Source organism: Condylura cristata, unplaced genomic scaffold (genome assembly GCF_000260355.1).
Source record: "Condylura cristata isolate star-nosed mole 26May11 unplaced genomic scaffold, ConCri1.0 scaffold00035, whole genome shotgun sequence".
In the NCBI taxonomy this organism is placed as follows: domain Eukaryota; kingdom Metazoa; phylum Chordata; class Mammalia; order Eulipotyphla; family Talpidae; genus Condylura; species Condylura cristata.
Window position 1 is genome coordinate 5,427,648 of NW_004567136.1, and position 21,580 is coordinate 5,449,227.

Sequence of the window (21,580 nt, forward strand, 5' to 3'; positions counted from 1 at the left end):
GAGCGAGCCGGTGCGCGAGCCCCCGCCGCCACGCCGCTGCAGCATGCCAGGGTGGAAGTTGGCATGGCGGCGGGCGTGCTTGGTCAGGTGGTCGCTGCGCATGAAGCGCTTCTCGCAGATCGGGCAGCTGAACTTCTTCTCTCCGGTGTGCGTGCGGTAGTGCCGCGCCAGCTCGTCGGAGCGCGCGAACTTCTTGTTGCAGTCCTGCCAGCTGCAGGCGAAGGGCCGCTCACCTGCAGAGACAGGGCAGGGGTCAGTCTCAGTGCAGAGACCCGCGCTCTGCCCGGCGGGACCGAGACCTGCCGCCCCCATCCCCGGGACCCATCTCCCAGCCTCCCCCACAGAACCATCAGGGCACACTCAAGATGGGCACTGACATCCAGGACAAAGCAGCAGCATGTTGGATACAGCAGCCCAGCCCCCCAAACCCCCTCTCCCCAGCACAAGGCACCCCCAAGTACATGGTGACCGAGCCTATGGGCAGCACCACCCTGGTCTCTGGCTCTAATAAGAAAAGTCAGGAGGAAAGGATGCAGGATCCAGCATGGAATCGCATGCTTGCAGGAGTCCTGCCACCCCATGCTGGTCCCACAGAAGCCATAGCCCAGGGCTCAGAACCCCTGCAGGGCCCAGAGACCCCCCAATCTGCCATCACTCCAGCCCTGCTCAGTCTCACTTCTGATACAACAGGTCAGATAGGGCAGCTCCCGGGGCTGTGTGGTTTATGGCTTTGGTCTCCCCGCTTTGTTCCAACAAGGCCATAGGAACAGTCAGCAGGGCAGGAGACTACAGTGGCTTCAGCAGACCCTTGCAGGGTAGCTGCCCAGAGGGCCAGTGAGAGGGAGGTCAGGAAGGTCAGCTTCATCAGGACCTTGCCCCTTCCTCCCACCCCCTGCTCAGAGCTAGGGACAGGCTAGCTGTTACCCAGGCGGAAGTATGAACTATGGAAAAAGGCAGCAACTACTTGGGAAGCTCCAGCAGGGGGTTCTGATCTCCCAGAATGCAGCTCTTGTGGCACTAGGGGTGGCCACACACCTACCCTCCTGCTCCATCCCTCCTCCCCACCTCCACTCGGGTCCTAAGTCTTTCCTGAGGCTGAACCACCTATGCCAGAGGAAACCCACACCACTCACCCCAAATGAGGCCATCAACCTGAAATATAAAAAGACACGCAGGGATGGCTAGATGGCCACGAAAAACCAGCCGCAGGAAGAGCAAAGCTAGAGCAACACACACACTGATTCCAGAGGAAGAAGAGTGTAGCCAGGAAACAGAAGAGAATATTAACCTAAAATTCTAGTTAGTTTCCAAAGACATTTCAGACAGAATTTTATGCATAAAACAAGCAGGATTTCGTAGAAAGGAAGTTCAGAGAACTTCATAGTGTTTAAACTTTGAAAGAAACATTACCCAAACAAAAATTTCATGAAAGGCTGGGAGTATAATACCGAAGGAAACAGTCCAGAAAAACAGAAACAAAAAACGGCTCTGGAAAATACATGAAAGTCACAGTGTTTGGGGCTGTGTGTGGCAATTTGCTCTCTTTATCAAGTCATCCACAAGGGTGGGACAAATGCCAGATTTTCACAAGTCACACTGGTCCTGGCAGACAGAGCTATGAGGTTTTCTAAGTCTACCCGCTACACTCCAGCAAAAAAAAGATGAGAGTAAACCAAGAAGTCAGGGGAGTGGCTGAATAATAAGAAAAAGCAAGGTGGAAACCAGCGGCCACTACAGCTGGCCAAGACTAACTGGTCAAGACTCACAGGAGGACAGTTCCAAAAAGAAAGAGGTTCTTGGTGGCCAGAGTATCAGGAGGTTGAGCAAACTCCAGGATACAGTGAAAGCACATACTATTTCTCAAGAGAAAAAAAGAAGAGGCCATTCGGCACTTTAGGAAAAGGGGAAGACAAGCAAGAAATCTGTGGTACAAATTTGAAGCAAACTATGGCGATGAGCAACAATGAGAGGGGCTTATGGTATGTGATACGTCAGAACCACTCCAGCGGTCAACAGGACGGTGTGGGTGCCAGGAGGGGGATAGCCCAGCCTGCCACCGGCTGGCACAAACACTGGCCTGCCTGGGCAGAGCAGCTTGACGTTTATAGAAGGCACACCTGATGCCCGGCCCTGGGGACATGGTGGTGATGCAGACAGCCAGGTGCAGACAGACAGACAAGAGAGACAGGATCCTCCCCGCTCCATTCTAGAAGGGGAGACAGCCAATAAACCGGTCCACAACCAGAAGGATAAAACATTTAGCAGTTATGATTCACTCTGGCGCGGACTCACAGCAGGGTCTGGCTGGGCTGGCTTGTGAGCGTGATGACATTCAAGGAGGCTGAGCGTAGCCAGGGACATGGAGAGCAGGTTAGGAAAAGCAGCCTGGGCTGGGGACAGAGAAGGGCCCCCCAGAACAGCACTGCTCACGTGCTTGGTGTGGAACCCAAGAGCTTTTGTTCGTTTGTGTTTGTGGGTCATATCCATGCATATCATCTTTAGAAATTAAAGTTGAAAAAGGCCTAAACTCAAGCACGCATTCCAGTAGCTGTTGGAGGGATGATGTCATCACACATCGAGTAGCCTCTCGAATAATCCACTGCATTCTTTTGAGAGAATAAAGGAAAAATCGCATTGCTGTTAAGAAAACAGTTTGGCCTCATAGTCTGATAGACGGGTCTGGATGCATGCAGGTGTCCCTGGGCCTCACTCTGCAAACTGAAGAGACTGACCCCAGGTGGTATGGCGGGACCCCGCAGGCCCTGCGGGAGCTGGTGTGCTGGCCTAAACACACCCAGGCTCCTCTCACTGGGCTCACTTTCTGTACTCGCCTCCTCGAGGGCCTGTGGCAGGGAGAAGCAGGAGCACAGGCCACCGCTCTTTCAGGAGACAGCGGCCTCCCTGCAAGGAAAACCTGACTTCAGATCCCAGAACCCCTGCAGCCTAAGCCTAAGTGTGGGAAAAGCCAGAATAGACACTGGCACCCCCACTCTCTGAAGACGGGAGGATCGCAGGGCATCTTGGAACTAGAGGATCCTGGGGCGGGGTGGGGGGGTGTGGAGCAGGGAGGAAAGATCAGAGGTCTTGCAGGGAACTGGTGTGCAGGAGGGAAGCTGGGGGAGCGCTGGGGAACTGTGTGGGGGCTGCGGAATCAGAAGCTAGGGGAGGAGCCAGGCCTTGCTGGGGTGGTGCCCCCACCCCCCACACACACCCCTGCAGTACCTGACAGAAGGTAGAGAGGTGTGGGAAGGGGCTGGGCAGTGCAGCTTGAAAGGCTGGCACCGGGTCTGGCACGTTAAGGGGCGGGGGGCAGGTTTCCAGCACCAGGGGGCGCTTGGAGTAGGGCATGTGGAATGGGGTGCCCAGTGGGAGAGAGTTGAGAGTTGGGGCAGGTAGAGAGGACACAGCCAGGAGGACTGCTGGGGAGGGCAGGAGAGGGTGCTGCAGCGAGGGAGGTGGCTGGGCACAGTCACCAATGAGGGAGATAACTGGCGGAGCGCAGGGAGGGTGCTTGAAGAGGAAAAGCAGCTGCCCAGTGCTGTGGCAGCTAAGGGGCAGCGTGCTCCAGGCAGGTGTGGGCCCCAGCAGGGTGTAGTGAAGCGGCCAGTCGGAGGAAGAGCAGAGGTGCACAGTGAGGGGACAGCTTGGGGAGTGGGGCAGGGTGCGGGCTGGGAATGCAGAGAGGGGTGGCTAGGGGGTGCAGGGGGCACACAGAGAGGCAGAGAGTGGGGGCATGGGCGGGGATGTACAGGGGGCGGGAGGTGGGGGCCAGGCAGCAGTTACATAAATGTTCCCTGGCGCCGCGGCGAGGCAGCCGAGCGGGATTGCCTCATCTTATCAGGGAACACAGCGTCCCACACGCGCCTCTTGCCCAAGCCGCAGGCCGGGCGGGCGGGCGGGGACGGTGTGTTCCCTGCAAGAGGCTGCAAGAGGCAAGGCTGGAGAGCGAGGCCCGCCGGGGGCAGGTGGGCCGTGCTCCCTCTGAGCCCCCGCCCACCCGCCCAGGGCGCAGCAGGCCTGCACCCACCTGCCAGTGCAGCAGGCTCGCGGGGCGCCCATTCCAGCCCCTGTGGACTCGGCTCAGACTCCTAGGTGGCTCCCCTCCAGCTCTGCCTGCTGTCCAAAGGGCAGGCTCCCAGTTATCTCCTCCAGCCAGCCTTGGCCAAACTGCCAGTCCCCACCAGGTGAGTGGGCTTCCTGCCTCCAAGAGCACCTGCACAATGCCTGACAGCAGAGCCTTTCTGCCTGGGTGGGTGTGAGGGGAGGGCGGTGCTTGCAGACCAGGGCTTTTTCTGTCTCCTACTAGGTCTTTTCACTCAGCCTGGGAGCACCAGTGCCCTGGGGAGCAGGCTGAGAGCCCCTCGGTGGAAGGGGGGGCTACCTCTGACAGCCCATCTCATTGCCTGCCCCCTACCCCCAACTACCCCCCTCACTGGGGATTTGTCTCTCCAAAGAGACAAAGCAGAAGACGCCATCAAGCTAACAGGATGCCCTGGGTCACAAGAGCAGGCTTCGGCGGGCAGAGGGAAGCCACGGTGTCTGTCAAAAGGGGACAGATGGGGCAGGGGACGGTCATGCACGGGGTGCTCAGCAGCAGCTTCCCTCGGTGCCCTGGCCTCTGTGCCCAGTCCCCAGCTGTTTGCCTGCTCTTGAGCTGCCCTTTACCCACAGAGAACTCTGCTCCGTGGCCGCTGGCCCGGGAGACTTCCATGGCAGCACCTGCACGCCTCGCTCTGGAGGCCACCTGTCTTCTGAGCCAGCGGCTGTTAGGACCCCTATCTGCAGCCTCCAAGGGAAACCGGGGCCCACAGCTCGGAGGCAGCAAAAGGCCCTGCCCTTGGGGCGGAAGGGACTTGCCACTTGGCTGCCACTCTACTGCCAACAAAAATGCTGGAGGTTTGCAGGCCCACCTGGAGCAGACCTTTCTCCTGGAAAGCCCAGGCCAGATGCCTCCCCCACCACTGTACAGGTGAGAGAGTGCCAGGGGACCCCCATGCCTAGGCCTTGGTCCTGCAGTGACCACATCCGCCCCTCACCCTAGGCTCAATCCACTCCTGGAAGGCCTCATGGTGTCCTCTTGCCTGCTTCTCAGTGAGGGTTAAAGCGAGAACACACATGCCTTATCGCTGCTATCGCTGGTGAGGCTCCTGGCAGTGGGTGCCTGAGTGCCAGCCGGTGGCACAGGGCCGCGCTGACTGCAGGTCTGGAGCCCACAGCGACAGCCAGCGGGCTCTGCCAGAAGCTCACTGGTCTGCGTTGCTGTCGTGGGTGTGAGTGCCACTGAGCTGACTCCTGCGCACGCCAGTGCTGGCAGGAGAGGAGGGGGCGGTGCCCGGCACAATGGCCACCTTCCGCAGGTGTGTCTCACACCGACAGTGGAGGCAAGCGCACTTTTAAAACAGGCGTTTTGGGTATTGTTTTGCTTTGTTTTGGGGTAGGATCATTGGTCCAAAAATTCCTACCAAAATATAAAAACAGACTCTGAAAAAGAAGTATTCCCCCGTCGGGGCCTAGAGCAGCATGTGGTCACAACACACTGCCACACGAGCACATGATAACTGGAACAGAGCAGGAATTCCAGAACGCGACCCTCAGGCATGGGGAACTATGTTTGGCATAAAGTAGCTTCTCAGGATGAGGGCAAAGGGTCCAGAAGTGCTGTAGGAAGACGAGGTGATACTGGGCGGGACAGCCAGGCCATGCCTCACTGGGGCACATTCTCAGTGGGTCAAGGGGTTGCAAGTAAAGAATGAAATCACAGATGCCCTAGGAAAAAAAACGGGACATAAGTTCTTTCTATGAGTCAACACATAGACACCCTAGACAAAAAGACTGATAGATATATCTGACTCCCAAAATATGAAACCCTTCTCCCCGGACAAAGTCACCCTAAGCGGAGGGAAAAGAGAAATGACAGCTGGCAAGAAACACGGTCACAGCTCCCACCTGAAGGCTTAACCTCCAGCAGGGGCCCCAGGCAAGAGGCAGAAGCCACACTCCAGACGCATGGGCAAAGACTGGAACTGAGCCACAAGAAGGAAACGCAAACGACCCCCCAACAGCAGCACAGGATACGAAAAGGACAGAGCAACCAGATCCCACGCGGGTTACTCTTTGCCTCTCCAGGTAGCGGGGCTGCAGGCAGCCCCTCCCACTCCTGATGGAAGTGAGAATGGGAGGACAGTGGCTTGGTGATTGATACCTATCAAAATTTCAAGCATCTTACCTATGACCTCACAGCTCAGTTCTGAGAACCTATCCAGACACACCTGCACATTTGCGAAACGTATGTGTGCTTGATTCCATGGTGCGGCAGAGCATGGCAGCCCATGCCCGTCCGCTGGGACCCATGATATCAGCTATGGAGCACCCACATAGCAGAACAGGATGAGAAGAAGTAGCATGAGTTTTTTTCAGCTGAGACAGGAAGGCCTCTTAAGCAACACTGTCGAGTGAGGGAAGCCAGGCTTCCTGCAGAATGCAGGAGATGGCGGGATAATAGAGCAGATCTGCTGGGGGCTGGGAGAGGCTCAGAACCAGCCCACCTGTGGGCAGAGCTGGGCAGATAGAGGGCAAGGGGCATTGGAAGAATTTTCCTTGGAAAACCATTTATACCTCTTGAATCTTGAAACACACACACATATTTACCCAATTCAAAAGGTCAAAAAAAAAAAAAATCCCTAAGGCCCTCCCTGGTGGCGCAGCGGGTTATAGCACAGCACTGAGAAGCGAAAGCCATTTGGATCCCCACCCTGGAGGTGATCCGCAGACCTCTCCTGACCCGCCCTCTGCTCCCCTCAGCAGTGTACTTCATCAGTCTGCCTGTTCTGCTCCCTACTCTGTCTCAGGTGAAGCCTTGTGCCACCTCTGCACCTCTGGCCTTACCCCAGTTCTGTATGCATGAATAAATAAATCTTTAAAAAAAAAATCCCCAGCAAACCAGGAAAGCCTGGCACCATGATCATACCAACCAACACAGAAACAGCAGTAAAAGTTGCTCGACTCTCTTTGCACCTTTCTGATCGGGTCCCTTACAGTGATTCTACCCAGGATGTGATGGAGACCAATGGAGCTTCTTGGAGGTTGAGAAATGAAAATAGCAAATGTCCAATCTATCTTTCTAGAAGGCATTCCCAGAGCAGGACTCCAGGGCCCAGGAGCCCTGGGGTTGGTCATGAAGCAAATTGTCTTGTTGGAGGACACACCCTGATAAACAATTTGACAGTCTTATTAGACAACAGTGAGGAATTTTAACAGCAGCAGACCAGGCTTATAATCATGTGCCAGAGGCCCCTCGGGGCTCCTGAATACCACGCTCCTGCCATAAAAGTCAGTGTCCCCACCCTCACACGACTGTCTGCTGAAAACCAGCTGGAGTGGACGGACAGGGCAGGTGCTGCCGCCAGCCCTCCCCCTTGCCACCCAGACGGTACATCCAGCTGTCAGGACACAGACCCAAGTTCCAGGCAGGAGAAAGAGATCCCCTTGCCAGGGTCTGGTGAGAAGGTGGGCATTGGGAGGGCTGTGCAGGCTTCTGGGAGAGGGCTTTCCCTTGGATAAAAGACAAAAATAAGGAGGACAGAGTCAGGACGAGGGGGGCGGGGTGCGGGGTGAGGGGGTGGAGGCACAGTACAGAAAAGCCTCTGCCTGCCCGTGCTGGGCTGTGACGCCAGGGGTGGCACCAGTCGCTGGGAGGCCCAGAGAGACTGGCAGAGGAGCTGAGCTGCTCCTGGACACAGGCAAGTCCTGGGTGACCTGAGCAGCTGGCCCCGCCCATCCCCAAAGGAACAGAGCTTTCCAAGGTCAGTCAGGGACCCTGGTTGGGGCCACAGCATGGAAAAAATGGCTCCTTCCCTGCTGCCATCTGCTGTGCACCCACAAAGCCCCCACCCCCACCCCGCTCTCTGTGCACAGGAGGGAGGGCCCTTCTCAGCGAAGCCTTTGGGACATTCTGCCCACTTCCGCTTCCTGGGCCTCTCCGCCCCAGCCTTCATTTCCTCATCCTGGCCTGCCTTCAGGGCCTGGGGGCAGGCAGGGTCTCCCAGCAGAGACAGCAGCCAGCACCTAACTTTACAGGTGGGTGCCATGGACTTCATTTCTGCCAGCACCGGCTTCTGTTACCTGCCCTGAGGGAGAGATGGGGGTGTCAGCAGAAACAGGACTGAAGCTGCAAAGTCAAAATGACCCCATCAACTCACACGCCCACTATGGCCGGGCCTCAGAGTTTCAAGGTGACCCAGAAGACATTCTCCCAACCTTCACCACGGAACAGGAACTGCTAGGGAGCTGCCCGAGCTGACCGCAGCCCCGAATGCCCCAGAAGGTAAGAGCTGAAGAGGACGCAGAGGCCGATGCCCCACCGCTGGAGGGGCCCAGGGGCCTGCATGCCCCATGCTGAGAGGCATCCCACACAACCATCAATGCACACCCTTCTGCACCCCAGGGCCCCCAGCTCCTCAGGGAAGGGGGTGCCTGCCTGAACACCCGGTGGGTCCTGGGCAGGCAGCCCCAGACCCTCAGCAGGAAGAGCTGCACTGGGAGGAGCTGGGACTGCTGAAGAAGGGCTGCAGCAGGCAACACGCTCAGCAGCAGGCTCGGCTGGGGCAGGCGGCAGGTGCGTCCACCAAGCCTGGCACCCAGGCCTGGCTGGCTCCAGGTACAGGAAGCAGCACAAGGTTTCAAGCAGAACATAACAAAGCAATCTACTTTCTTCAGGGTTGGCATTATCAAGCAAGTCAAACAGAGGATGTCACCTTATGATAATCCTTGTCTTGGTGTGGATGAAAAAGGACAAGTCAGTTGCTGCCTCTATTTCTAGAAAAGCCTGTCAAAACCAGCAGAGAGGAGCCAGGGCATTCCCAGGCCCCCCCTCAGCAGCCCGGGGCACTGTCCCTCCCACTTGCCCAAGGGTGCTGGCCTCCTGGTCACAAGGACCAGAGGGTTGATGCCTGGTGTCTTTTGGAGAAACCAGTTGGTTCCCAACACACCCTTGCAGAGAGCAGACTGATGGGGTAGTGATCTGAGGTCCCTCAGGAAACCGGAGTTCTGTTGAGGCGTGCACACACAAGCTGGGGAGCAGGGCCCGCCCCTCACCACCAGCCCTCTTTGCACCTGCCCAAGAGAAAGACAGGTGGCCATCCTGATGGGTGAGCAAGAGCCAGCCCAGAGGGCCTGCAGGGCTCAGCGGACAAAGGCCAGACTTTCCTGCCACAGGCCAGCTGGGGTCTTGCCCATGGCCCTCCTAGCTGGTCCCTCCTCCTCCCACTCTGCCTGCCCTCCAGCCTGCTTCTCCTCCACTCCATTCCCATGCCCTCCTCCAGACAGCCTAGGGTCACCCCAGAGTCACCGAAACTAGCTTTGGTGTAAGTCATGAGGAAGGTGAGCACAGAGGCTACAGTCATCATAATTCCCAGACAGGAGCCCACTCAGGAGCAGCCCAGTTCCCAAGCCAGCAAGGGGAAAGACCCTGAGGGCCGCCCACTGCCCAAAAGCACACAGGAAGCATGCATGGTGCAGGCCATGACCACGGCAGGAAGCAGCCTGATCTTGGGAAGACAGGTCCATGCACCCTAGGCCCTCTTGATGCCGACCCTTTTCAACTGAATTGTTTTCTGCAGCCAGAAAGGATGCAAAGCTGCACACACACACACACACACACACATACACACTCATTCTCTCTCTCTCTCTCCAAGCTTCTATTACAAAAGATCAACAGGCTCAGCCATGCTCCAGCTCACTAGCTCGGCCTGCTGCCACAGAACCCGTCACTTCGGCCTCCAGTAAAGGAGTTGCACTAATTTACACACATGGAGTGCATGAGGCCCTGCAAGGTCAGAGAACCACATGCCAGGAATTTCACAAAGGTGTTTCCCACCCCAACCCCTTTTGCTAAGGGTTACAAAACACATTTGAAAATTTCCGTTCCCGAGGTCCCTTTAAAAACAATAATAATAAAATACCAGTGGTTTCTGCCATCAAGGTGTCTGCCCGGAATACACACGTACACACAGACACCCCTCATTGCTCCTGAAGGGCCATGCAGGGAGGGAGGTGCAGCACTCACCCTGCAGGACTGGCCCAAGCTCCTGACCCTGGCCTGCACCGGGGAGGGTCCCCTCCAGGTGGAGGTCCCCAGGATTCCACTCCTTTTCTCCGCTCTCAGGGTTGTCACTAATTGCCTCCAAGGGAAGCCAGGAGCACTTCCCTGAACTGAGCCGCCCATCTCCTTCCTGAAATCTTGAAAGGCGTGCTCCCCCACCCCCACTGCCATGGGCGTCCCAGTTCTGGGAATCTGTGGTCCTCACTGCTCAGCCAGCCCTCATCACTACTGAAATTTCAGTTGACTCTTTCCGAGATCTTCTGACACATCAAGGGCATGAGTGAGAGCAAGGCCAGGAGTCTGGAATCCACAGTTACAGACGCAATTTGTTCGCTCAATAAAAATGTTCTTCACTTGAGGTTGATCAGATAAAAGGCAACGCCTATCTAGAATATAGAAGAATCTCTTAACTCTCAAGAAAGGGCCCACAGAAGACGCAGGTGGCAAGCGGCTGAGCAAAGGTGCTCATGTGTCATGGCAGAGCGCAGGGTACAGGGGGCCGCAGTCGGGAGGACGGCCGCAGAGCCCCGCAATGCCGAGGCTGGGGCGCAGCTGAACGCTAAAGCACTGCCTGGGAGAATGCGTCTGGTGGCGGCTGTACCACAGTCCAGCGGCGTCCCGGACAGTTTAACAGACTCGGGGCACACCCCGGCACAGCCCTCCTAGGCACCCCCCACAGGAACTGGTGTTCACACACAACCCCAACACACAGCAGCAGCTTTATTCAGATCATCAAAACTGGAAGAGAACTTTGTCCACAGGTGAGCAGACGAGCTGTGGTGGAGCCATATGATTCAAATGATCAAAGAGGAAGGAGCTCTTGATTCACACGCTCCGTCCCGGGGGAAGTGTAAACGTATTCGGCTAAGTCAAAGAAGCCAGACCCAGGAAGCTGCCTATGTGTGATTTCCTTCATACCACACTCTTGTCGAGGCAAAGCTAAGGCCAGAAAACATAAGCAGGATTGAAGAGGTTGGGGATCAGGGAGCGGTTGACCACAATGGAGAGCTGACAACCAGGGAGAGTTTGGGGAGCAAGAGGGCCGTTCTTCCTGCTCCGAGGGTGGTGTTTGTCAACGCCCACAGAAATGTGTGTGGCCAGGATTGCACTTGAATGTACACGAATGTTAAAGATGTTGAGGAGAGTGGGGGTGCCGAAGCTGGAAGGCAGGCTCGACCAGACGCCCCCAGCATGCAGATGTGTGACAGGGCCACTTGGGGGTAGGGGGTGAGGAGCTGATCTGAGTAACTTGGGAAAAGGGTTTCTGACCGGAAACCGAGACTGTAGACAAAAGGAACTGTACTTAAGTGCTGCTCTGGGTTCTCGTGAGCGGGTAAACAACTCTGAAACCGCCTCGGTGCTCACTGAGCCTGAACAAGCGGATGAAGGCACGGAGGGCGGTGGGAGAGGAGGCTGCAGAGCTGTCAGGCGGGGCGGGACGGCCAGAGGGGCTGCCCCTGCGCTGAGCCAAGGGTGGACGCCAGCCTAGCTCAGTATGCACAGAGCAGAGAGAGGTGCAAGCAGGTGTGTGTGAACAGGCTGGGTCACATACAGACCTCTGTCTGCTCGGCCAGGCGACGAAGGAGAGGCACCCCATGAGCAAAGGGGCATAATGGCACCCAAGTCCTGGATTCTGAAGGCCATGTTCTAGTCAGAGTAACCAGGGATCCTTAGACAAATGCTGGGGCACGAGCAGGAAAATATACAAGAGGGGCCTGAAGCATCTTGTCATAGCAGAAGGTAAAGCAATGCCCCCTCAAACCCAAAATGATGCGGGCATGCATGGGGACCTAGGAGCCCACCTGCAGAGACACCAGTCCAGGCTGGAACACATGAGCAAGGAAGCGAGCAGCGCACAAGTCACAGCCCACGGGAGAGGAGCCTCTACAGCCCTGCGGCCGCCCCCTCAAGCCGTAAACCCAGCCAATGAGGCAAAACATCGCCGAGTGCAAACTGACCGACAGGCTGCACAACACCTGGCCAGCACACCTAAACCTTCCAGGTCAGGAAAATAAAGTCTGAGGAAACGGTCAGCCAAGAGGTGGTTAAGGAGACCTAGTGACTCTAGTTCAGACAAGAAATTATCCACAACCCGTTCCACCCCCATTTTGCCATCACTCCAAAGCTTGTTTCTGAGTAATAAGCCGACACGTCGTGGCTACTAACAGTCTTGCTTGTTTGGGGCAAAGTAAATGCTGGAGAAAGTGATTTCAAGGTTTTTCAAATGCTCTGAGCATACTGGCTCACACAGTGGCCATCGCTGCCAATGGCTACGTCTGATCAATGAGTGTCCACCTTGAGGACAAATGCATGAGACTTTGGGGGCAGCAGCAGCTAAGTGTTTACTGGCCACACTCATTTTCCCTGGATGTTTCCCCTGGAAAGCACTTTATTTTGCAGCAACAGCGCACCAGGTGAAAACACCAACTTCCCCATGCCCTGCAGCTAGGAGTGGCCCTGAGAACAGGTCCTGACCAAGGTGTTCTGGGTAAGCCACTGGGCACATGCCTGTGACAGAGGGCCGAGTCCCCTCTGGCCGCCCTTGCCCCTGCTTCCTGTCTGGAGCGTGTCCAGTGCTGTAGGGCAGCTGCTGGCACGTGCTTGCGGGTGGGACGCTCAGCTACATGCACGCAGCAACAGGACTAGGAGAAGGCTCAGGCTGCGACGGCCCTGGACGGTCCCTACCAGGACACACGATTAACCTGCTGACCCGAGGTCCAGGCTTCTCCTGCCCTGCACACCTGTCTTTGTTCTGAGCTGCTTTCACTGGCTTTGAGGACACTGCCCATTGTGGCTCTGGCTGTCATGCCCAGATAGCATCAAGGCCAAGAGCAGAACACTGCCAACTAGAGGCTCCACAACAGGACGGTGACAGTGGTGGGGCGCGGGGCGGGGTGGGGTGCTCTGCTGACTAAGGGAGGCCTCACAGTACCCAACGCTTCTCCCCAACCTCCCGGGCCACAGGCCCAACAGGAACACTGGATGAAAAGGCAGGGCAGTACCTTCTGCCCAGGTCCCTGTAAAACAAAAAAAATGAAAGGGAAAGGAAGACCACCACCACTGGGAGGCTGGAAACAAAGCGTAAGGCACCTATTGTTGCCCACTGACCTCAGGAGGCCGCCTGTGGCATCCTGCATGTGGTGCAGCCCCCAAAAGCGCAGGAGCCCTGCGGCAGGGTGAGGGGGGCTGAGGGCGGACAGCGCGTGCGACTGAGGAAGCCTCACAGGCGGCTGCCACCTTTCTCGCACCTGCTGGAGACCAGCTTCCTACCCGAGCAGGTCAGGGACTCTGCACTGGTGACCCCGGGGGTGGGAGGCCAGGGTCCCCGCCCAAAAACGGGCTGGAGGACAGGTTCTTTTACCGCAAGTCACCACCCACCCAGCTCTGGGAGTAGCCCCAGGCCCCCAGGATCACCAGACACCTGGGAAGAGCCTATGACTCGAGCATGTGGGTGAGAGTGCCACACCAGCGCGGGAGAAGGCAGCCAGGGGGACGCAGGCCACGGTGTGTGGGGACAGGCGCTCGACTTGGGGGGTCCCATCTGGCGGCCATGAGGCCAAGACAGGATGCACCTTAAGTGGGGGACCCAGAAACCCAAGTCTGAAAGCAAAGACGCATCGGGTAAAGGAGGCAGAGTTCAGTCTCAATGGCAGCACTAAAGAACGCTGAGAGTCTCACAGAGGACAGCCAGATACAGATGGGGGGCGGAGGGAGGGCAGTCAGAAAAGGCAGCGCCCAGTGCACCCAGTCCAGAAGGCTCCCCGAGAGCCCCGGGACACAGAATGTGTCCTCTGCCAGAGCTGGAGAAAGGACCAGCCCCAGAAGCCTAGGGCCCTGCAGGCAGCGGCCTGGGCCAGCCAGCCCTGCGGTGTTCTTGGAACCTGGGGTATGGACACAGCCTGGCTTCCGGAGGAGGGAATGAGTCAGGGGCCAGCGGTCAGGGAACAGAATGTTTCAGCCTTCCCAGCAGCAGCATCAGGGGTCCAGAGAGTGGGGCCAGGCCTTCCAAATCCCACCAGCAACCACAAGGAAAAAACGCCACACCAAGCCCAACGGAAAAACCAAGCCCAAACTCAAGTGTCAGCCGCTCGCACACCACAGAAATACTGTTGGGGCCACCTGGCCCCACCCTGACTAGCTGTGCTACCTGGCAGCACTTTGGACGGCCCTTATTGCTATCACTTTTCAATTCATGAGTGTGTGTGTTGCCTTCTGCCTGCAGGAAAGCTTGACGTGAGGAGAGGGGACAGCGAGGCGTGAGCCCAGCCCTCAGCTTGGGGACCCAGACTTGGGGCTTCAGCTTCCTTTATTCCACTGCCTGTCTTTGCTATTGTGACCTTAGGATTAGACTTGTGGGGCTTTTTTTTTTTTTTTTTTTAATGTGCAGCACAGAACTGTTATGGATAAAACGAGTGTCTGAGATTTCTGGGTGAGGAGAGGCTGTGGGTGCAGGTATTTGTTGCATGCTCCTCTGAACCCCGGGGTCCATCTGACATTCTCCCTAGGGGAGGCAAATGACCATGCAGAGGTGAGGTGTAACTGCCTCAAGCCCAGCCTGGAGGCCTCTTTTATCCATCCTGGCTGTCCCTACGCCTACTTGCTGCACACCCCAGGTTGGGGTTGGTCAGCTGCTCCCCTCCCTCCCCTCCTGAGGACAGGGCGTGCCCTGCAAAGTCTGGCCCAGGTCAGCCACGAGGCTCTGGGCTGGCTCCCAAGGCTGGAAGGAGGGCCTGTAACTGGGCGGGACGGCCACACTGGGCCCTCAGGCCTGACGCTGTCTCCTGGACCTTGCTGAGGCCAAGCGCCACGTCTGACCCTGGACTACGCATGTCTATCTGGTCCTGGAGTCTGGGAGCCCCAGAGATGCCCTTTCCCAGAAGCAGCCTGCTTTGTTTAAAAAGAGAAACAGAGACTGAGAAACCCCTCTTGCCCTCTACGCATCAGTGCCTGTGGGTGCAGGATGTACAGTCAGAGGGGATGGGGGATCCCCTGTCTATATAGGGGCCCCCAAACCCACCCACCCAGGATGGGGAAGGCCAATACAGCAAGCTACCCCAGCACTCTGCCAGCTCACTGTGGGACTCTGGCCACAAAGGCCGCAGCCCCCCTTCCTGGCGACTATTCTTGGTCTGTGTCTCCCTTTGGGGGGAGGATAAGGGTGGAAATGATCAGAAGCTAAAATTAGCAAACGGCAAACAATTGAGGCCAGGAATCCGAGGTCAGCTAAGGATAACGGTTTGTTTTCTGCGGCCCTGAGGTGGTTTGAGCAATAAAGGGAATTGAAAATGAAAACAAATCTAGAAGCAGCCCAACCCCTGCCGGGACAAGGCCAGTCACTGGGCCGCTGGGGGGCGGGGCCAGATGCAGGACTTGGCCCAGCCCAGGACCCTCTCCACTCCCTCCGCCAGAGGGACTTCCCGTTGGCCTCTGCAGGCACTGGTCTTCCGCAGCCTCAGGAGCACCTGTGGCAGTGGGATGGGCTTGGAATGGGCTCCTGGCTTCTTCTTTCCTCCCTGCCTCCGTGTCAGGAGTGATAAAACTCCCACTAGCGGTACTGTGGGACCCAGCCACGAGAACCTGCTCTGGTGGGCTTCTGCCACCACCCAGAAAATTGCCCAGTGACCAGACCAGGAAAGTGCTGGGTTACAGACCAGGCCCAGTGCTGGGTTATAGCCAGCAGGCAGCGGGGCCACCCAGGGCACAGCGCCTGCCACCACCCTCAGCAGTGCCGTCACGTCCTCCAGAGAGCCCACCTGTATGTTCAGAGGTAGCACCACAGCAAGGCATGGCTGGGATAGAGGCAGGGATTTTGCAGAAGGGCAAGGATGGCGGGGCCTCCTCGTGGGTCCACGGTCAGGGAGCGGCCCACGTCGAGAACCCAAGAAGCCACCCTGGAAGTCGAGCTAAGCCATAGTAAGAGAGGAGCGAACATCTGACCTTTGGCCACACCCAGCTCAGGGAGAGCGATGGGGGTCATCTGAAAAGGTAAGTCCTTCCTGAACGCTGTGGGACGCTAGCTGAATGTCCACCATCATCCCTCTGAGTGTCCCTATTCTTGTCGTCACTTACACGAGAGCCAATTGGAGTTATCCCCACAACTGTCGGGCACTGCTGTGGCTCTGAATATATCCTGGGCCGTGGTGCTGGCCACAGTGCTGGCCTGGGTCGAGGCTTTTCAGGGCTCACCGGGCCTGGCTGGCTCCTGGGCTTACCCAGAGGACTGTACCCAGACCAAAGTCACCCTGTGGGCCCTCTGAAGTCAGGCCAGAGCCTCCTGAGATGCTGACCACTTTCTGCAGAGCTCGGGGAGGGTGAACAGGCACAAGGCACCAACCTGGACCTCACCTCCTTTAGCCACACTCTGTTCTATATACAAGACAGTAACCCCTAACCAAACAGTCAGTCCCTGACAGACCAGGTTTATTTAAGCATCTGGCAAAAACGGTACCTAAGGGCAGCATCCTCGCCTGGGACCAAATCCTTCCCACTTGAGCTCTGAAGGAGATGGAGTTCAAACCATGTCCACCTGCCAGGCTGAGGGCCAGTACCAGGTGGAGGAGCCCAGGACGGACCCTGAGCAGCCGGCCTGGTAGCCTGTGGGACAAGCAGGTGGCCTTCCAGGGGCCAGTTCTACCTCCCCCTACACACCCCATGCACACTGGCTTACAAACAGGAACCATGGGCCCTACCACACCCCAGTTCTGGGAGGTCAGGGTAATTTCTCTGTGAGGCTCTACTTGGTAAAGAGTCTATCATCCAGAGAGCAGTTCACAAACCCTGAAGACTTCTCCGAGGACTTGGCCCTCTCAGCACCTCCCTAAGCACTTCCAGTTCAGCTGAGGCCATGGACTGATCCCTATCCCACTCTCTAACTTTATGTGAATTCCAGGGACATGTGAACTCTTCTGCTCTTTGTTATTTCACACCGCACTTCGCACCGGAGCTGCCCCACCGCCAGGAGAGAGGGGCCCCTGCTCCTAGGCCTGCTGCTCTTGCACAGTCAGAGAGGAGAGAGGGAGGCGCAGCTTGGCGGGTGCCGCTTTCTCCCCAACACCATCTCTGCCTGTGGAAGCAGAGGCCCCTGAAGGGAAAGGGGAGGTGGCTGCCCAGAGGGCGGGGGCCTTGGCACAGTGCAAGGATGAGGCTCCTCACCCCACCGAGGGCCCTGGACCCCCTGGCCATCAGAGAGGACTGCCACTCTCTGTTCGGACTGACAGGTGGTAGACTTCCCACCGGCGCCCAGCCAGAGGGCAGAGAGGCTGCCGTGGTCCCTCCCTGGCTCTGGAACCGCTGGGCCCAAATCAGCAACCACACAGGAGGGTCGCCAGAAAGCACCAGGCAGCCACATCTCCACTGGTCCTCGGTCTCCTCCAGTTACTGTCCAAAGCAGGTGACAGGAACCCCCCGAGTTGGGAAGAGAGAGCTGCAGAGGACCCAGCACCCCACACCACTCCTGTACTCTGGTTCTCGTGAAAGCAGCCCCCGATGGAGTGAAAAGCAAGCCCAGAGGTTGAAGCTGCCCACTGGAGCCCAAGACACGGAGGCCTGGCACGTCGTCAATCCAAGCCAGTGTGGGCGTCTGCAGTCACAGCCACCATGTTTCGGACACCAGGGGGACCTCCTAGGGACACACACTGGGAATCAAGGGGACAAACCAAGCCACAGTACTCTCTGGGCGTGAGGGTGCTGCAACCTCTTCTTTTTCTAGCCTTCCCAAATGACTTGGAAGTAAGTGTCTCACTTTCAGTAAAAGCGTGTGGGTGCAGCTCTCAGGCATGGCCACTGTGACCCCCCTCTGTTCCTTTAGCCATTTCTTCCCTGGGCGATTCGCTGCCTGTCTTTCCCTCTCAGAGAGCTCATGCAGCGCCCGCCCGATGGTAGAGGGCTACCTTAGCGCTTCTCTCCCTCCGTCTCAGGTGGCCCTTGGCCCCACCCCTGGATCTCCACACCCCAGCCAGCCCCCTCCATCTCTCCTGGCCCATGGAGCCCCCCTTCCCTGCCCCAGCCCTGCCTCCTCAGGGTCTCCCAGGACTTACGCTTTGTCCACAGTATCTGGAACAGGTACATTTATTCCCCGTGAGCAAAGTTCACCTACGGGCGGGCAGCAGAGGTGAGAGACGAGTGGGAGCCAGGGGCACAGCTGGAGCACCCCCATACGTCCTGCCCATCCCGAAGGTGCAAGGATAATATCACACAAATGGGTATTCCATACACATATGTATGGAAACTGTCCCCAAGTCAGCTGGGCAGACAACTGAGTGAGAGCTGGCACAGGCCACACAGGTGTGGTGAGGTCTCTGACTGGGAGAGGCCTCCCGTGCCCTGCTGTGCCGTGGGGGACAGCCAGAGGCTGGGGGAGGTCTCCTCTGCCTGCAAGGAGCAGAGGCCCCCAGGCCGCAGAGCAGCAACTGGGTGGGGCCGCACAGACACGGAATCCTCAAGGGACTGACTCAGTGCCAGCCAGAGGCTGCTCCCAGAATGCTGCCAGCAATGACAGTGGGCACTGCACAGAGGGACATCTGTGGATACCCACTGGGACAGCGAGACACAGGGACAGAGAAAGGGAGGCCAGGCTGGTGGCTCAGGTTTTATCCCAGAATAAATGCCCCGGGCTCTCCCGTTCATTCAGAACATCCACCTCAGACCACACAGGAAGCATTCCGAGGCCAAACACTCACAGGAAGATGAAAGCAGGCAGGACAGGGCACAAAAAGCGCTCCCAGCTGAGAGCCAGCCTCAAGAACGCTTCCGTGCTTCCCCTGGGGAAACAGTCTCCCCTCTGTAAATATAGAATTACTGCCCCAAAAAAGAAAGGAGGAAAAAAAACCAAAAATCATATCCACGGATAGCAGGAAGCTCGAGAAGCAATTACTCATGTAAACAAGATGCGGGAGAGGATGTGAGCAGTGAGCAGAGCTGCCCAGGAACAGCATAAAAATAGCAAGCGGAGTCCTGAGTGGGATCCCCGCCGCACGCACACGCATCTGAGGTGCTCCACGAAGTAGCTTCATTGCAACGGGCTTCTGACCATCCTGGGCTGAAGCGGCTGCCAGCCAGAAAACCGCCATGGTGCCTGGGTCCAAAACGACACAGTCCTGGAGTCGCACAAGCACACGTGAACTCAGAAAGTCCTTCCACTTGGGGGACTCACCCAGCACAGCTGGCCCGCACAGCCCTTCACTGTGAGACTGGTGGAGACTGTTCTCTAGGGGCAGAAGGGGTGACGTCGCCCATGAGCCCACCACAAGCAGAGGGGCCACCCAGAACTGCTCTAGAAACCTTCACCTTCAGGTTCCAATTTGCCAACCTCTGCTCTGTAAAGCCTAGTCAGGTAGAGGGGCTGGCACGTGGGAAGACCAGGTAACAAAGGAGACTCACCTGACATGGGCAGCCACTCCCAGTCTGAGCAGAGCCCACCAGGCAGGGGTCTCCAGAGCAACAAGATGGCTCCCAGAACCTCACATGTGTGCCACCTTTCTGCAGCCAGTCCTGCTTTGGCCTCAAACAACCCAAGATGGGCCTCTTGCAGACTGGAGCCAAGGCTGGGCTCACAGCTGGGCCACAAGAAGCTCGAGAAGCAAAGGGGAGCTCTGGGAGAAGCCTGGGGCGTGAGCTGGCGCCTACTTCAAAGGCTAGTTCAAATTGTCTGTTTGTTTCTTTTCAAAAGAGAAGGCAATAAGAATGTCTGCTCATTCAGGTGCCTCTGAGCAGTATCACAGTATCACAGTGGTACAATCCTGCTCCAGCATGCTACACTGATGGACATACTGTCCACACCACATGCATGCATGCAAGACAACTCACACACAAGTGTGCACACACCTGCCCACAGACAAGCACACGTGTACATGTGTGCACGCATGTCTCCATGTGGACACACACGTGCACAAAACCTGTTGCAATGTGACGTTTGTGTCACATGTACACACATGCCTCCCATGCCTGGGGACACAGCACGTGCCACACATACACGACACGCAGTGCTTATATCGTGCATGCACACATGTACACACCACACACCACATGTACGCACAGCACAGACACACATTCACAAGACACACTCGTACACACTTGCCTCCTCTCCTCAGAGGTCGCATGCCCCAACCTGCTGTCGAGATGAAAACCCAGGGTTTCTCCCTCCAAACCCGGGGTCCCTCTGGTCTGTCTCTAAGCAAAGCATAATCACATAAATTGGTCTTTCTCAGCTAGAAATGCAACACCGAGAGGCTCTTAAGCAGGCCAGTGAGACACACCTGAGGTCAAACCCCCATGTGGCCGACCGCAAGCTGCAGCAGAGACGCGGGGTGCAGAGCCAAAGCCAATGCATGACACAGAGGTGCATGCTGCGTGGTCACAAAACCCCGCAGGCTGTGTTAGAGCCTTGGGCTTTCCAGGCTTTTAATGATGCTTCATTATCACTGAGTAAAAAACTAGTAAAGTGAATTCTTCAGCCAAAAATCAAATTCTGTCCCTGTCATCCGACAGGGTCCCTTGCAAAGAGAGAAGGATGGCAAGAGGCCGCTGAGTGTCCAGGTGAAGAGGGGCGCTGCAGGCCGGCCGCAGTGCAGCAGGTGCGGGCTTGCTGCAGCCCGGGGCTGCCCGCGTCCCTGTGTCAGGCCCAGGGCAGGTGCCCGGAGAGGAAAGCAACAAATCTGACGTGTCCTCCTGTGTGGGTGGGCCCTGCCCTCACGGAGGTCATGTGAGCAGGTCCAGGCCTGTGGTGGGCAGGGAGGCCCGAGAAGGGTGGTCCACAAGGTAATCCAGCCCCGCCCAGCACTTTTTCAGCCTGCCAGTGTCCCAGAAGAGTCCCAAGGGGTCCTGCATGCCCGCGGTGACAGGGAAGCCCGGGTCAGCCTCTCTGATGAGAAGATGAAGTCTGCTGTCTTGTGCACGCCCTGGCTCTTCCCGGCAGTGGCGGTGACCATGGGTCGGTTATTTACGGCTAGACAGAGCAGGTGAAGGACGAGGCCTGTATGAAGACCTGCTGCTGTGGAATCTTGCCCACAGCAGCATACCCGCTGGATCTTCCTGAGTTGGCCCTCCGTCTGCGGATCCCAGAGACAGGGGCAGGTGGACAGGAAGTCACCCACCGTGGCACACGCAGCCCCCTGCTCCTTAGGAAGCAGCTCTGTTTTGCCTCCCCCTACCAGGCCCAAGGCCAGCCCACACCCTGTCCTCCCAGGGAGCCCGCATCAGTGGGGCACAAGCTGCCTGAGCGCAGACAGACCCGCCAATCCATCAGGCGACTTCCAGAAGTTCCAGTTCTGGAGAATCTGAGCATCATCTCCCTCCAATTTTCCCTTCGTCAACCACAAAGCCAGTAAAGTCCTGGTGGGGTGTTTACGTAAACACTCCAGCACCTGGACCCTGCCCAGCGCACCCCTGCCTGGGGCCCCGCCAGCTGTCGGCAGTGAGGGGCCCCCTATGCTGCCCCACCTGGTCCTTCACCTGGTCCTTCCCACAGTTAAAAAGAAAAGGACC

At 57.3% G+C, this 21,580-nt stretch overlaps 1 protein-coding gene across 1 annotated transcript in view; it reads right to left on the minus strand.

Moving 5' to 3' along the window:
* KLF13 (Kruppel-like factor 13) overlaps positions 1 to 19,167 on the minus strand; it is a 21,331-nt gene extending 2,164 nt beyond the window's left edge. The window contains exons 1-5 of the mRNA XM_012732663.1: positions 19,128 to 19,167; positions 13,208 to 13,265; positions 13,032 to 13,116; positions 10,064 to 10,178; positions 9 to 233 (exon numbers count right to left, since the gene is read on the minus strand). Of these exons, the coding sequence (XP_012588117.1) occupies positions 9 to 233; positions 10,064 to 10,178; positions 13,032 to 13,116; positions 13,208 to 13,265; positions 19,128 to 19,167 (523 nt within the window). The remainder of the gene's footprint in view (positions 1 to 8; positions 234 to 10,063; positions 10,179 to 13,031; positions 13,117 to 13,207; positions 13,266 to 19,127) is intronic.
* Between the last annotated feature and the right edge of the window lie 2,413 nt (positions 19,168 to 21,580).